Source organism: Mixophyes fleayi, chromosome 3 (genome assembly GCF_038048845.1).
Source record: "Mixophyes fleayi isolate aMixFle1 chromosome 3, aMixFle1.hap1, whole genome shotgun sequence".
Taxonomy (NCBI): Eukaryota; Metazoa; Chordata; class Amphibia; order Anura; family Limnodynastidae; genus Mixophyes; species Mixophyes fleayi.
In genome coordinates, this window is record NC_134404.1 from 164,938,936 (window position 1) to 164,956,708 (window position 17,773).

At 38.2% G+C, this 17,773-nt stretch overlaps 1 protein-coding gene across 1 annotated transcript in view; it reads left to right on the forward strand.

Moving 5' to 3' along the window:
* LOC142144177 (cytochrome P450 3A9-like) overlaps positions 1 to 17,773 on the forward strand; it is a 36,217-nt gene extending 18,444 nt beyond the window's left edge. The window contains exons 5-13 of the mRNA XM_075202713.1: positions 2,701 to 2,814; positions 3,085 to 3,173; positions 4,370 to 4,518; positions 6,498 to 6,625; positions 10,807 to 10,882; positions 11,501 to 11,661; positions 12,155 to 12,381; positions 15,856 to 16,018; positions 16,704 to 17,773. Of these exons, the coding sequence (XP_075058814.1) occupies positions 2,701 to 2,814; positions 3,085 to 3,173; positions 4,370 to 4,518; positions 6,498 to 6,625; positions 10,807 to 10,882; positions 11,501 to 11,661; positions 12,155 to 12,381; positions 15,856 to 16,018; positions 16,704 to 16,793 (1,197 nt within the window). The 3' untranslated portion in view covers positions 16,794 to 17,773. The remainder of the gene's footprint in view (positions 1 to 2,700; positions 2,815 to 3,084; positions 3,174 to 4,369; positions 4,519 to 6,497; positions 6,626 to 10,806; positions 10,883 to 11,500; positions 11,662 to 12,154; positions 12,382 to 15,855; positions 16,019 to 16,703) is intronic.

The window sequence follows — 17,773 nt, forward strand, 5'->3', positions numbered from 1 at the left end:
TTTGTACACCTATCAGTTTGCATAACTCCTTCATTAAACCTGACATGAAGGGGGTTCCCTGATCTGTTAGGATCTCTTTCGGGATTCCCAGTCGAGTGTACAGTAACAGTAACTCTTTGGCAATAGTGCTTGATTTAATATTCCTAAGCGGAATTGCCTCAGGGTATCGTGTAGCATAATCAAGAACTGCCAACACATATTGATGCCCTCTGGCATACTTCTCCAAGGGACCCACTAAGTCCATAGCAATACGCTCAAATGGGATTGGAATTATAGGGAGGGGTACCAAGGAAACCTGATAGTCCGGTTTGGGGGCCGTCCATTGGCATACTGGGCAGGCTTGACAGTATCTCTTGACTGCCATAAGAATACCCGGCCAGTAAAATCTCAGGAGCACCCAATTTAAAGTCTTCTCCTCTCCCAGATGCCCCTCCAAAGGTGTGTATGGGCTCTGGCTAGTACCTTCTCAGCCTCTATCTCCAGTTCCGAGGTGTGAAGGACAGAATCAAGTAGAGTCGAAGGTCCGGCCAGTGGCTTAGTTGCCGGCATGTCCTGACCGATTCGGTCGGCTATAATTTCCCAGAATAGGGGAAAGTTTTGCCCCAGAATAAGGGGGTATGGCAGCCTTGGGGCTAACAATGTTACCACTTGTACGGTTTGTCCCTTCACAGTAATGGGAAGATTGACACAGTGATATTCCTCGGTGACCCCGTGAATGCACAGGACTTTCACTGACGGTATCCAGGTTGATAGGCCTTCTGGAACCACGGTGCCGGATACCATGGTAATTTCACTACCTGAGTCTACCAACTCTAGCACCGCTTGTTGCCATACCAGGGCGGTCACCCGGAACAGTAGATTCCCCGTGGACAAGGACATGGTGAAACACGCAGGAAACTTGTGGTCTAGTCGAACCACCAAACAATACATCGGTTCTGGATGATTTGGACAATGTCTCCGGAAGTGTCCCGGCTCACCACAATCAAAACACTTTGCTGGGGTCACCTTGCGGTCTGTCCCAACCTCTGGTGTCAGCTTTGGCTTGAAGACCGGCCTGGCAACTTTCTTGGCCATAAGGCCATATTTTCAACAGCGTAATACCGGTCAATAGCTGTTGCAAGTTCCTCAAACGACTGTGGGGCGTTAGAACCCATCTCTGCAACTCCCGAGTTAGGTTCGGCTTGCAATAGTCTATAGCCAGGATTTCTAACATTCTGACTGTTGTATTACAGTCGGCCTCCAACCAATGTTTCGTTAACTTAGCCAGATCTGCCAGCTGGGCACGCGTTGCAATTACCAGTCTAAACCGCTAGTCATGAAATCGTTGCACTTTCTCAGGCCCTGTCACCCCTATCTGGCTTTTATTTGATGAAAGTCCGCTGCTTGGTCCTTGGGCACATCCATATAGGCCCGCTGGGCTTCACCCGTAAAATAAGGAGCCAGTTTCCCTACCCATTCACTTGTTGGCCACTTAAGACATGTCGCCATCCCTTCAAACAATAATAAAAATGCCTCAACGTCATCCGAGTAGAACATCTTTTGTAAGACAGAGAGTTCGTGCTCACTTTGTCTGAGCTGACTGAGCTCCGCCCACAACAGTCTCTTACATTCCACCTGTGCCTCGGCAACTGCTAGACTGTTGTGTGGCTGCCACTTTAGTTAACGCCCGGAGGATTTCCTCCATCTTGCTATCTGATCTGACAGGATAGTGAAACTGCGCTTCTCTTAACATACACTCAAAAGCAAATGAGAAAAAAAACTAAAAAAAAAAAAAAAAAAAAAAAGGTGGGTTTTTCTTTTGTTAAGTTAGCTTAAGCAGTAATATCTTGGCTAGCAACAGCTGCTACATGTTACCTTCAAGGAGGAACAAACAAACAGAATGAAAACACACGCAAAAAAAACTTGTTTTTTTTCTTCTGAATATCACTTAGCTTTTGTTGTTTGGATGGCTGGGTGGACAGCTCTGTTTTCGGTTGTCTTTTCAGATCCCACGATGACACCACTTTGTAGAAATCACCAAATAAAGACTCCTTGCTCAAGGCTTAATCAATAGCTGTTTTATTTTCGGTATAAAACAGCTTGTCACAAACATAATGGTTCCATGGCTTCCTAACAAGCTAACTATGTCCAAAACCCCTCACTATTGTCCGGCTGCTTGTCAGCATCGGAAGCCCTGCCCACCAGATCCCACAATCCTTCTACACACACACACACACCCATGTCTTACACCTGTGTGTGAACACACACACACACACACACACACACACACACCAATCACACCCATGTCTTACACCTGTGTGTGAACTTTTTTCTCCAGGTAACCGCAGGATTATTAACCATGTCTGTACTTTTCCCTGCTGGACAGGTCCTAGCCTGGTTACCTTTTCCATAATACATAAAATCGCACAGTGGAAAAATTACAAAACCCTGCTTTATTACTTATGTTTGTTTTAGGTTTTAATCTATTAGACTTCAGTTGCCACCTTTGTGAAGGGGGCAACTAGTTGGCAAGTTTAGAGGTTCTGTTAGTTTTGTTCTTGTCACCCTAATAGAACAGAGATTTTGCTGGAGCCAAATAAAAGTTTTGCAACACCTCATGTGAATGACCTTTGACCACCTTCGCCTTTGTATATTCTTAAAAGGAGTTTGAGAGTTTAAAAATAATAGATTATTATATTCTGTTCTTTTAATCCACTGTAGAATTTTGGTCTCAATGGCCCCCTGGACTCTGCAATCTCAGTTGCTGAGGATGAGCAGTGGAAAAGGATTCGCACAGTGCTCTCACCCACATTCACCAGCGGGAGACTTAAAGAGGTACAGTAATTGCCATCTCTGCTTAGCACCAAATTCAATAACTTGCATGTTCAGGATATGGTAAGGTATATTACCTTTGGATATAACATTTACTTTAGTTCGTTTAAAGATTATAATATTTTAATGTTTTTGCAATTTCATTAAATGGAATAAAATAAATCCCTAAATGATAGAACTTTTGTTTCCATTTGAGAATTTGGTTAATAGGTTGATCACTTCTCAAAAGGGAATGTAACACTTTTCAGTAGCTGATGTCTCTCTTCTTTTTAGATGTTTCAGATCATGAAGGACCACTCGAATAAACTGGTCAGGAATATACAAGTTTATGTTGATAAGGATGAAACGTGTGCACTGAAGGAGTGAGTCTATTCATGTAAAATGATTGCTTAAAGTGGAAAGATAAAAAAACCCAACTTGTATGCAGTTATGGGTTCCTTTATCAGTTCTCCCAGGTCCATCTTGTGCACATTGCATAAAGGGCTTTGTCCGCCTTTGAAATGATTGACTTGTTCTACACCTACTGCATTTTAGTTTGATATTTCTGGTTTCCTCCTGCACATCTGACCCATTTATTTATGCTATCAAGATTGTTTATTTATACTTTTTGCCCAACACACTGCATTAGGTACAATTGTATCCAGAGCTTTGTGTCATATACATTGGAAATGAAAATAAATAAGTCTGTCTGATGTAAATACATGATGAAAGTCAAGCTCAAATCCATAAAGATTAAAGGCTACATACAGTACATCAACCTTTTGTGTACTATTTTCCCATTATGTTTCCCTACATGTCATTGTCCCTCAGCACTTCACTTTCTACCATCTTTAGGGGATCAGTCCTCTGCACATGCCCAGTACCACTGCCATATAACATACCAGACATCATTGGTTTTTAAGTGACAAGCATGAGAAGCTATTCCAATACGGATATACCAAAGTCAATTTCACAAGGTAGAAAGATCCTGTAAAGTAATATAGTAAAAGGGCAGGAGGACACATATAAACCAATAGTTTAAAGACATGGTCTAGCAGACACCTCCTTTAAACCTATTATTCCTGTTATAAGCGTTTCATTTAATTTTCCATATACTCATAAAGCTGCAGTCTTTCCAAAGCAGCTAGGTTATAAATGAAATCTTTCTGTTTGTGAACCAGATTTTTGACAGATTTACAATAGTGTAACAAAATCCTTTCTTCCATTACCAAGCAAAATCACAAAATACAACAACTGCGTTCTACCATAGCTTATTTAATCATATTATGGCTTGGTATACACTGGTGTTTGCAATGTAGCTTTTATTTCATGTTAAAATTTATATGTGCATTTAATGCATGTTTGACATATGCTTCAATATGTTTACAAGTGCATTCAGTCTGCTATTTGCTAGCTCAGTACATGAACCTAACTTGCATTAGAAATGCATCTTAGCACAGTTTTTTTAACGCCAGAGTGTTTGAAGTCTTGGTGTAAAGCTCTGCAAAACATGCTGGAACTGTATAAATAAAAGATGGTAATAATTATTTAATGCAAATACTGTGCCTTTTCTCTTTAGTGTTTTGGGAGCTTACAGTATGGATGTTGTCACCAGTAGCTCGTTCAGTGTGAACATTGACTCACTAAATAAACCCAACGATCCATTTGTTACACAAACTAAGAAGATACTAAAGCTTGGCCTATTCAGTCCATTACTTGTCTTTGTGGGTAAAGTATATTTTTCGCTTACTTTTTAACTTTCAAAATAAGGTATATTTTTTGGCTTGTCTTAGTCTTACCCAGTACAAGATAGTCTGACTGCAAGGTCCTTAAAGCAACGCATAATCTATTTTGTTTCCTGATGTGTTGTCATATTGTTGTTTGTAAGTTGTTGTTTTTTTTTTTTTTTATTCGGTTTCTATAAATTGTTAATTAGTCTACTTGTAGGCTTTACCATTCTTGCCTCTGTTGTCCCATAATCCATTATGTCGTCCCAAAGTCTTCTTGTCAATCCTAATCACAGTACAAAGCTATGGCAGTGAAGTGTATTATGGAGGGATGTTTAGTCTTGCCGACAAGATGTTCTACACACATAGGGAAAACTACCACATGATGAAAACATTATCTCAGATATGTCATAATATTCTAACACTTTTACACATAATTGTTAATTTATTCAAGGTTATTTTACAAAGCATAATTAATAATGTATGTTAATTATCTGCACTCAAACGGTGAGTTATATTATGCGTATCAGAATGCTCACGGTGTAGATAGGATGTTGGGATGTGGGGTGCTTCTGGCATGATCCCCTTGCTATTTTGGGTAGGTGACTTTATTTTAGTTGATTCTCTCAGTTATATATATTTGTAATCTTTAGTCAGTTTCTTTCACATTTACAATATATAGGTTTTGTAAACTGTTTACTGCAATATATGAACATGATATACATTAATTGGTAGGTTTTTTTTAGCATTTGTGATGTAGAGCCACTATAATCACTAAATATTATTTATCTGTTGAAGTAATTATTACTGTTTATATGGTGATTTGAATTTATATATGTGTGAATATATGGATGTGGAATCATTGTGCCATATATATCACTATTTAATATGTTTATCATATAGTGAGGGTAAATTACCAGTTATTGATTTTTATCTTGCTTTGTTCCACATTTTATACATTGCTTTTCATATTTTGCCACAAAACATTAAACTTCCTGTTGGTACTTATTAAATCAATCTAATTGGCATATATAAATATATATGAGAGAATTCCAAATTCAGCAGCTACGTCTAGTGGAATGAAGACAATTAATTACCTTTGGAAAATCAAAGAAAAATAAATTAGCTTTTACTGGGAAATATATACGCTGTATATTAATACCAAATATAATTTTCATATATGCCCATTGCATTAAAATATGAGATATTGATTTGTAGTTTTGACAAATAAACGCATCCCATGTATTAACATGGATTCATATTTACAGTAATTAAAATAATATCCTAAAATGACACATGATTGATAACATTATGTTACAGGAATATACTCCTAATTATTCAATTCATATATATCAATATAATCCATTCCTGATTCAAACTCATACAATATAAACACATTATTATATAAATAGATCTGGGTGCTTAATCAACTGGCAATCTTTTATATGATGTCAATGATAATATATTGCCACAAATTCTGCTGTACCCAAAATACACTAGTTACACTAATGTACATAAATAAATTTGTAGATTGTCAGTGGGCCCGAGTCATTAAGGAGAGCAACACAAAAAAAAAGGAAGTTTGCACCTGGACAAACCATCTTACAATGCAAGGGGTGCAAATTAGTTTATTAATTTCACATAAGTGAAATCCTGGCTGTTTTTTCGTGTAGCACACAAATTCTTGATAGCTTTATTTTTACACTGAAATTTAAAGTTGATCTAGGACATGCCCTATCCCAACTATAAATCTGTCCTCACAATTTAACTTTACCTCCCCTCCAATGCAACATGGTTTTGCCCAGGTGCAAATGTTACTCCTTTTTTATGCTTTGTTCTCTTTAATGATTTGGGCCCAGTGTGTCAGCATTAATCAGATATCATTACTAATTCACAGGGGTAAAGAAAATTCACAGATTGAGATCAGTGTTCCTTTAACAGATAAGGCCCTTATTTATTTTCCTTTTATTTTACTTTCAGTAATTTTTCCCTTCCTCCGTCCTATTTTTGAGGGGCTGAATATGAACTTCTTCCCAAGAGACTTCCTGGAGTTTTACATGAATGCTGTCACTAGTTTCAAGGAGAAGCGGCAGAAGGAAGACCAGCCTGTGAGTCAACACTAACTCCACGCAGATCATAAATACATGAATTGTTATTATTTAGACAGTATTGGATTTTATTTTTTTAACAAGGAGACCAGTGTGCTATTCCGAACATGACAAAGAATCATAACAAAATAATAAATTAATCAGTTTTTCATAATGAATTACATAGCACACTCATCATGTGGAGGTGATGGGAGGTTGTCTCAGTCTGTCACTAAGGATGTTCTTAGCGCTCAAAGCACAGCCAAGCAGTGACAGTGGCGTAGCCCTCCCTCCTGGATGGGCATGGATGAATGGGAGCTAAACAATCCCGTGCCTCTGAGTGCAATGGAAAAAGTAAAAGCATGGTCCACGTTATAGAAAGAGAATCAGTCTGAACTGGTTAAAGGGACAAGGGCTTGGATTATGCCCCTGCCAGAATGTTGAGTAAAACAGTATAAATAGGGGCTCATTAAATGGCTGTATTATCACTTTTACTAATTGTACGTTGATGTGTGTCATGTTTGACATTTGGTTGGTACTTTCAACTCCGATAGATTATTTGCTTCTATTTGTTATACATGACTTCCGAAGAGCTGATCTCTCAATGTTCCATGATAATATAGCTACTGTTGCTTCTGGTCTATTGTAGTCTAAGACTAATATTATTCATATATATATATATATATATATATATATATATATATATATATATATATATATATATATATATATATGAAATATTAGTCGTCGACTGCAATAGACCAGAAGCAATAGTTGCTATATAATATCTCCATAGGTAAGCAGTGCGGCCTTCCCCACTAATGTTGGAAAGAGGTTGTGTGCAAGGATAAGATTTTACATAGACTTGAAAAAGATTAAATCTAATGAAAATGAGCCCTGAGCAATTTTTTTATATTGTAGATTGTCTAAAATATACTAATAGTTTGATGCTTGTATATGAATTATACCCACAAAAGTTCCTCTTATTGGATGTGCCTACTTCGCCAGGATGTTACCGGTTTATCAGTTTCGTTAATGTCAATAACTTACCATCACTGATCACTGCTACTGGTGTACTTTGCCAGCCTAGCCAAACTCCTACTGCAAGTGTCAACTGTGCATTGATTTGGTGTCCTCTATTGAGTATTGCTGTTGCTACCACCAGACATCACCACGTGTAACCGCGTGTATCTAGGTAGTGTGTAGAACTAATAGGGCTTTTATTTGGATTAGGACTGCTGAATGGGCAGCACGGTGGCGAAGTGGTAGCACTTCTGCCTCACAGCGCTGAAGTCATGAGTTCAATTCCCGACCATGGCCTTATCTGTGTGGAATTTGTATGTTCTCCCTGTGTTTGCGTGGGTTTCCTCCGGGTGCTCCGGTTTCCTCCCACACTCCAAAAACATACTGGTGGGTTAATTGGCTGCTTTCAAAAATTTACCCTAGTCTCTGTCTGTCCGTCTCTGTATGTGTGTGTATATTAGGGAATTTAGACTGTAAGCTCCAATGGGGTAGGGACTGATGTGAATGAGTTCTCTGTACAGCGCTGTGGAATTAGTGGCGCTATATAAATAAATGGTGATGATGATGATGATGATGATAGTGGGCAGAGTGCTGAGGCAGGATACTGGGCTCAATGCAGGATAGCCGAGATATGTATTAGAGTGTTAGATCTCAACTGTCGTTCAGAAAAACAAAGCATCTTTGTTGGATAATGTCTATTGCTCAACTAGCTCTTACAAAAGAAGTAAGACACCAATGAAGTACAAATCAGAACAATGGTAAAGAGGGTCCTGCTTGGGAGAGCTTACAATCTAATGGAAACGAGTTACAATAAGACATTTGTGAGGGAGTGGCTGGTTAAGAACTTGCTTGTTTGGAAAAGCATTGGTGACATACCATGAAGGGAATGACATTCCAAGCTAAGGGAAATTAGGGAAAACTTTTATAGACACATAGGGGTATATTTATTACGCGGCAGTTCATTCTCTGCACTTTGCTATCATTTATTAAAATGAAAATTGTATTAAAGACAAAACCTATAGGGTTTTGTCTCTAATAAGATTGCAGTTTTACAAAAAAGTTACGGCAAAGCGCAGAGAATCGTTGGTTCGTCAGAACTGCCGCTTAGTAAAAATACCGCATAGAGCAGGCGTGCCCAACTTGTGGCTCTCCAGGTGTTGTGAAGCTACAAGCCCCAGCATGCTTTGCCAGGTGAAAGCCAGACTATAGCTGACAATGTATGCTGGGACTTGTAGTTTTTAAAACACCTGGCGAGCCACAGGTTGGCCAGGCCTGCCATAGAGTTTGATGACCGAAAACCCACAGGATTATTTAGTTGACTTTCACCAGAACTGCTGGGAGACTATTCTAAAGATATATCCCCCTTTCTGTAATAAAAGTTCTTCCATATTTTACCTTTCAGTGTTCCTCAATTTCAAAGTGTGTCCCCTTGTTCTTTTAGGTGAGTTTTCTGCAACTGGGAAACTGTAGGAAAGGCTAATGAAGTGAGGTAAGGAGTTATAGGAGATTTAGGCAGACAGACAGCATGGTGGCTTAGTGGTTAGCACTTCTGCCTCACGACACTGTGATGACGAGTTCGATTTCTGATCATGATCGGTGAGGAGTTTGTATGTTCTCCCTATGTTTGTGTAGGTTTCCTCTGGTTACTCCGGTTTCCTCCCACACTCCAAAAACATACTAAAAAATAATAGCAGCTGATGATGATGATACGCACATGCTGACAAGCATTCCCTTCTCTTTGTGTAAATTAATATGTTACCTGCATCGTTCATGAGTGTTATCACTTGGTATAAAACTAATGAATACTCTGGTAGCACATATTAAGTACATAGTACACTATGCTGCACAGAAGCTTGTGAGAATTTGCTTCTAATGCTTTGTTAAGGCGACATCAATTTTTGCAACTTAGAGAATACTTGAGATCAGCAAAACAGTCCAAACTGTTCCAAGGAATATTCGTCGTCTTCCACATTTGGGCATTTAATTTCACGTTTCTTCAGGGGTATTTGGCCTATTGTTTTAGTTCTGTGATATTCAATTATTTTACCCCTCTACATCACAGAGCAGAATGAATTGACATTGTAGACTGTAGATATATATTGTGAAATGGTGAAGTAAAATTCAAAGATTGAATTGACAGAACGTCACCTCTGTGGGGTGGTTTTTCCTTTACAAAATTTAATTCCTGTGAGATTACACAACTCTAGGCTGCATAGTGGTTAGTATTGCTGCTTTATTCTTAGAATTTGTATATTCTTCATGTTCACATAGGTTTTCTATGGCTCCTTCAGTTTCATTCAAACACATACTGGTAATTTAATCAGCTTCCGACAAAGTTAAAAAATTGGACTGATGTTTGTGTGTGGTGGTAGAGAACATACACCAAAGAAATGAAAATTGACCAGATATGTTTTGCGCATGTAGTGAGGGAATTAGATTGTAAGCTTAACTGGGACTGATGAAAAATACACACATACATATATCTATAATATAAATGTCTAGTGGCGTGTGTTAGTCTGTCTGTGTGGAAAAAATAAAACCAAGCTGCAGCGCCACCTGCTGGGCAGAGTTCTACACTGACCTACTAAATTCTTAGTGTGTGTGGAAAAAAAAATTCAGAAAGGGCTGAAATTTGGTATACTAAGATGTTTTTAATTTGTTTAATTTGTTAATTGTTAAAAGTGTTTATAAAGATTTAAAAAAATATATATATATTTCTTGAAGGAGAAGTGACAATTGGGAGTGGTTGTTGTTTGCCGGGGGTGACAGTGGGGAGTGGTTGGTGGTTGGGGAGTGGTTGGTGGTTGAGGCCTGGGCTATGGCCCAAATGCATGACAAGAACCTTTTTAACACCTTAAGTAGCTTGATTTGACTAGAATGCATGAGTATCATGCACGGGTTAACGTGTGTGTGTGTGTGTGTATATGTGTATATATATATATATATATATATATATATATATATATATATATATATATCACACGCATACATACATGGAAAAAATTATCTTACAGTATAGTGTGCAGACTATGTTGGCGATATATAAATAAAAACAGTAGTACTCATCATAAAAAAATAGCAAACCTCTTACTATGTAATAACAACCAACATCAATAAAGATTATTTAAAATATCTGTCAGAAATGAGATAATTCCTGCTTGTTACCTTGTATTCAACAGAGCCGTGTGGATTTTCTGCAACTTATGTTGGATTCTAGAATCGAAGATGTCAGTGGATTGAAAAATGAGCAGAAAGGTAGAGTGATTCCCAGCATTATGATGACTTGGAATTTGTACCTGTTAATGGGTGATGAAATTATTTGTCTGCAACAAGATCTGTAGTTGATCAGCTATAAGAAATAGGATAATTCATAATTCCTGGCATTTTAATCTGTAGTAATTTATCTAAGTGCTACAGAATCTCCTGCACTTTGGCTTGTAAATAAAAAAAATTCCTACGAGCAACTTCATTTTGTGTGTGGTGAAAGCACATACTCATAAGAAGTATCTTTGCTTTTTTATTATAATACGTGGTGTCCATTATATTGCAAAATCTAGGGAAGGATTAAATTGCATGGTGTTTGATGTTAGGTTCAATAGTGTAAGTAAGTGGCAATGTGTTATACGTTTGCAGGTATTAAGTTTCCCAAGAAACGGTACAGTAGATCAAATTTGGAGTCTGAGATATATACACTGTGGGACTGATTTTAGAGGTAGGAGCAAATCTAGCTACTTCTACTTCATAATGTAATCTCTAGAGTCTAGTCCAGCAGTAGTCAGCTTTGCAGTAAGCCTGGGAGCAATCAAATATATCTTTAGGATGCTAAGATAGATATGTCCTGAATCTGGAATTCCACTGCTTTTATCTTTACAGCTCTGACAGATACAGAAATAATGGCTCAGGCCATTATTTTTATAGTGGCTGGATTTGAGACAACAAGTTTGACGTTAACCTACCTGTTTTATAACCTGGCTACCTATCCTGATGTTCAGCAGAAGCTACAGGAAGAAATTGACTCATTTCTTCCTGAGAAGGTGAGAATATGCCCAGTGAAATACAGCGGTCTAATTTTTATAATACTCATTAAGACTATGAATCTGCTTTATTATTAGTTTTAATCAATGGATCTAATACTTTAGAGAACCTATTGACAAGATTAGCACACATATGTCAGATATCTGAGCCATATTTTATTGGAAAATGCATTTCATGCACGTGATAGATTTCAGTGAGATTGTATTATTATGCTAATCAGACTGTTTTCAAACAGGGATATACATTAATAACATGTCCTAGCTGTACAATGCATGTGACAATCAACAGAGTTAACCTTTCACTGACTCCATTTCTGAATCCTGGCATTGAGAAAAGATCACTTTAATTTCTGGGAGAGGAGGACAACCTGAAATAAAGAAAAAAAAAGGGATTGGGGTGGAGAAGTGGTAGAGGAAGCAAAGCCAAATTTGTTTTGTGATTCTTACTCATCGGTGCCTGTGTAACCTGTCCACATTTTGATGTCCTCTACAGGCAAGTCCCACTTATGACATCCTGATGCAGATGGAGTACCTCGATATGGTAATTCAGGAGACCCTCCGCATGTACCCTCCTGCAGGGCGATTGGAGAGAGCCTCAAAGCAAACTGTTGAGATCAATGGTGTTACCATAAAAAAGGGGACAGTCTGTATGATCCCAACGTACGTGTTGCAACATGATCCTGAATACTGGCTAGAACCTGACGAGTTCCATCCTGAAAGGTAACTTACTTCAGGTATAAGCCACAAGTAATCTTCCCCACCTAGATAACACTACAGAAGTCATGAAATTTACATTATAATTCTTCAAAGAAAGGATGGTGTCACTGGAGACTGGTCATCTCACGCTCAGTCAGCTTGTAAAAGCAGCTGTGGTTACTCTTTATGCTGAGCATGGGAAGGAGAGACATCTGGTGGAAACATTCTTATGCTGTGCAAAAAGGCCTAAAACAAAATTAGTTTGAATTCCTGGGAATGGTATTATATTTTAATTCCAGATTCCAGATTTTGGTTTTAACTAAAAAACCCTGAAAAATCTCCACTGAGCGCTTTCCTGGCATTATTGATTAAAACTAAAACAAATATCTGAAATCTGATTCCTCGGTGAAGCTTGTAGGAGCAGCAGATCAGTACAGAAACTTCACCACCCTGCTTACCACGTCAGCGCAGCTGTGTTTATAAGGATGGTCAAGTTCCTGAGCTATCTGGCACTCCTACAGGCCTCTTCAAGACCCATTTAGCAAAGCTGTGGAATGTATCTGCAGGTCTGCAGTGTCTCTGGTAAGTTGTCCACTTCCTCAGGCATCCTTACCTCTTTCCTTTGTGACCCTGTCGCCTGACATTCTCTTCCTGAGCGTGCTGATGATCTTCACTTTTAGTAATATGAGACAGAGCTAGGTGGGGAAGGTGGTGGGAGTGTGGGGGTTGGAAAGGAGTCGCTGTATACTTGATTTGTTTTTGGAGGAATAAATCATATAGTATTCATTGGGGGTTCAACCTTCAAATAATTAACATTACTTTTTTAGCTAATATAGTCATGGCCAAATGTTTTGAGACTGACACAAATATTGGTTTTCACGAAGTTTGCTGCTTCAGTGTTTTTAGACCTATTTGTCAGATGTTGCTATGGTATACTGAAGTAAAATTACAAGCATTTCATAAGTGTCAAAGGCTTTATTGACAATTATATTACATTCATTTCATGCAAAGAGTCAATATTTGCAGTGTTGACCCTTCTTTTTTAAGACCTCTGCAATTCGTCCTGGCATGATGTCAAGTCAACTTCTGGGCCACATACTGACTGATGGCCGTCTATTCTTACCTAATCAATGCTTGAAGTTTGTCAGAATTTGTGGGTTTTTGTTTGTTCACCCACCTCTTGAGGATTGACCACAAGTTCTCAATGGGATTAAGGTCTGGGGAGTTTCCTGGCCATGGACCCAAAATTTCAATGTTTTGATCCGCGAGCCACTTAGTTATCACTTTTGCCTTATGGCAAGGTGCTCCATCATGCTGTATACAAAAAAGTTGTTATATATCTATGGCGCTTACTTTCTTGCACTGAAAACATTGTTCTAGGAGATCTTACCAGGAACAATGCAACGTACCTTTCTACAACATAAAACTTATAATGGTGTAGTATGTCTATTACATTGTAAAACAACTTTATAAGAAAAAATCATAGGTTCTATAGTCCCGTGCTAAATTGTGATCAGCAAACAATACGGACACCTGTGTCTTCTTTATATTGCAGCACCCTTTCGGATGTGTGCTTACTCTGTTTCAAATGAAATCTCGCCCATAAAAATCTGATGAGTGTTCCTTATCCGTTAGCCTCCTACTCCTCGTATTTGGATATCCACACTCCAAGAAAAAAACAAAGGAAGCGATCTAGCGCATTATCCTTTAATACATTCTAATACACTTCTATTAAAAACATGAAAATAGTAAAAATGGACTCGTACCGGGGGACGGATAACAATTGGCAATCAAATGTCTTTATCCAAAGGTCTCTTTGTCGCTGCAACGTTCTCGCCTCACCCACGGTTGTAGTCTGTAAAACCAACGCGTTTCAACTCTTAATATGAGTCTTTTTCAAGGTTATATCTTCAATGTGTATGTCTCATCTTATATAGTCCTCCTTCTACTTGTAGCACGCTCAAAAGTCTTTGTCATTAGAAAGCAAGCCTTTGATTCCATTGGCCGCCGTCCGTACATGTCCTGTTTGTTCATACAGGAAGAAATGGAATCTTTATAGACCTGATGGGCTTAATCTTGCAGAAGAGGCCTGATCACAATTTAGCACGGGACTATAGAACCTATGATTTTTTCTTATAAAGTTGTTTTACAATGTAATAGACATACTACACCATTATAAGTTTTATGTTGTAGGAAGGTACGTTGCATTGTTCCTGGTAAGATCTCCTAGAACAACGTTTTCATTGCAAGAAAGTAAGCGCCATAGATATATAACAACTTTTTTGTATATGGATATGATAACGCAAGTATAAGTGGTTGCTTGGAGTTATATACACGGCTGCATACTGAGTGGAGCGCCGATTTGACAATTTATTTTTGCAGCTCCATCATGCTGGAAAATGCATTGTTCATCACCAAACTGTTCTTCGATTTTTGGGAGAAGTTGCTCTTGGAGGAAGTTTTAGTACCATTCTTTATTCATGGCTGTGTTCTTAGGCAAAATTGTGAGTAAGCCCACTCCCTTGGCTGAAAAGCAACCCCCACACATGAATGGTCTCAGGATGCTTTACTGTTGGCATGACACAAGACTGATGGTAGCGCTCATCTTTCCTTCTCCGGACAAGCGTTTTTCCAGATGTCCCAATCTGAAAGGGGATTCATCAGAGAAAAGGACTTTACCCCAGTCCTCAGCAGTCCAATCCTTGTACCTTTTGCAAAATATCAGTTTGTCCCTGATGTTTTTCTTGAAGCGAAGAGGCTTCTTTGCTGGCCTTCTTGACACCAGACCATCCTCCAAAAGTTTTCGCCTCACTGTGCGTGCAGATGCACTCACACCTGCCTGCTGCCATTCCTGACCAAGCTCTGCACTGGTGGTGCCCCGATCCCGCAGCTGAATCAACTTTAGGAGACTATCCTGGCGCTTGCTGGATGTTCTTGGGCGCCCTGAAGCCTTTTTCACAGCTATTGAATCTCTCTCCTTGAAGTTCTTGATGTTCCATTAAATGGTTGATTTAGGTGCAATCTTACTAGCAGCAATATCCTTGCCTGTGAAGCCATTTTTGTGCAAAAAATGACTGCACGTGTTTCCTTGCAGATAACCATGGTTAACACAGGAAAAACAATGATTTCAAGCACCACACTCCTTTTAAAGCTTTCAGTCTGTTATTCTAACTCAATCAGCATGACCGAGTGATCTCCAGCCTTGTCCTTGTCAACACTCTCACCTGTGTTAACGAGAGAATCACTGACATGATGTCAGCTGGTCCTTTTGTGGCAGGGCTGAAATGCAGTGGAAATGTTTTTGGGATAAATTTCTTTGTCATGGCATAGAGGGACTTTGAAATTAATTGCAATTCAACTGATCACTTTTCATGACATTCTGTAGTATATGCAAATTGCCATCATAAAAACTGAGGCAGCAGACTTTGTGAAAAATAATATATCATCTTTCTCAAAACATTTGGCTAGGACTGTACATGTACTATTTGATTTTTATAGGTTCAGTAAAGAAAACAGGGCAAACCATACTCCATACACATTCTTGCCCTTTGGAGATGGACCAAGAAACTGCATTGGGATGAGATTTGCTATGCTGAGCATGAAAGTAGCAATCGCTGCCATTCTCCAACACTTCACATGTCGACCATGTAAAGACACTCTGGTGAGTGAACTTACAGTACAGATAACATATAGCAGTATGGTTCAGGTGCACTATATCTGGAACTTAAATTATGTTATCATTTTATGGTATGGCAAGTTTCTCCAAACTGTATGGTGATTCTTTACATGGATGTAGAGTAAATGGTGAGTTGGGAAAAAGTAACACATTTACCATCCACTCTCCCCATGTGGAGACTAGTCACACAACAGAGAACATTATTTTTCTATTTTGCAAACGGCTATTATAAGTATACATTTGCCAAACTTTGCCTTGTACACATTGGTGTTAGTTCTATGCGCTTACGTTTTCTTCAGCATCAAGGCTTCAAAATAAGTGGTCATTTTGTGTCCAATTTGACTTTGCAGTGTTGAGAAACGTTAATAGTCTGTAGTAAATTCAGTAGAGTTTTGTGTTAACACTCATTAAGTATCAAGTACATTATGCTGCAGGGAAGCTTCAGCATTAATTAAGACACTTCTAATGCTCTGGTAAGGACACAGTACAAGGTGTTATCTATGCTATAATTAGCTTTACCTTTTCAATGCCTGTGCGTATAAACCCTTAAGGACTTCCTTGAGTGTTATAATACTCTGTTTAGTAAATAATACAAATTGTGGCATTATTATTTTTATATTAAGTGGATCTACCATCATTTGAATTGTCCTTCTCATTTTGCTGTTTGCAGATCCCGATGGAGTTCAGTACTACAGGTTTCATGCAGCCAAAGAAAATGATCATTCTAAAATTTGTGCCTCGGTCATCAGCTCCCGAGTGAACGCCTGGATAAGCAGTCTCTTTTTATTGAATCGTCCCACATCTTTGACTCTGGTGTAAATTCGCTTTCATGTAATCAACAATTAAGGACACTTTATTTTATTTTCACCATTCTGATTTTCATTGTTATTTTTTGTAATCTGCCTTGCATGAACTATTAAGTACATTTTGTTATATTTTCACACATTTTATGGATTGTTTTTCTGTCATTGATAATTTTCAACTGTAATTCAAGCAGAAATAGTTTTTATTCAGTATAAAGTATAATTTTCATATAAATATATTATTTATAAAGGTACTGTAGCTTAATTTTATTATCAGCTGTATCTTTCCAGTCTGATGGCATTCATCACTCCCCATTATAATCTTTTAAGCATGATATCCATCCCTATCCATAAAACCCCTGCAGTAACTTTGGCCTTTGACATTAGTTGGAATTATTGCACAGGGATTTCCATGTGGTAGAACGGCAACTTTTTTCACAGTTGTTCCTTTACACTGTCATAACCTTCTGCTTACTTAATAGGATCCAGAAAGTTTTCATCACCTATCTAGTTATTGTACATACCTTTTCTGTAGTGATATGTAGGAAATGTGTATAGCAGACTCTATAGACTGGTCTTGTACTAACGGATGGGAATGTTTCGGTAGACCTATATGAATTACATCTAACAACCTAAATGTGATGTTGTGTGCATTGTAGTGTATGGTCAGCATTATGCTTAGTTTGTCCATAGGGAGAAAGCAGCCTCATCTAAAATCTAGACCTAACATACTAAAAGAGGAATAGCTTTAACATAAAATAATTAGCTCTATTTATTACTTTGCTTTTTTCCCCCAAAAATTTAAATTTCAATTATTATGTTTTACGCAATTGATTAGACCACTGTCATACCGAGAACAGAAGTGTCTGAAAGCTTGGCAGTTTTCATTTTGATTTTGTGAACTTTAAGAGTTATGAATAAAAGCACATTATTTTTC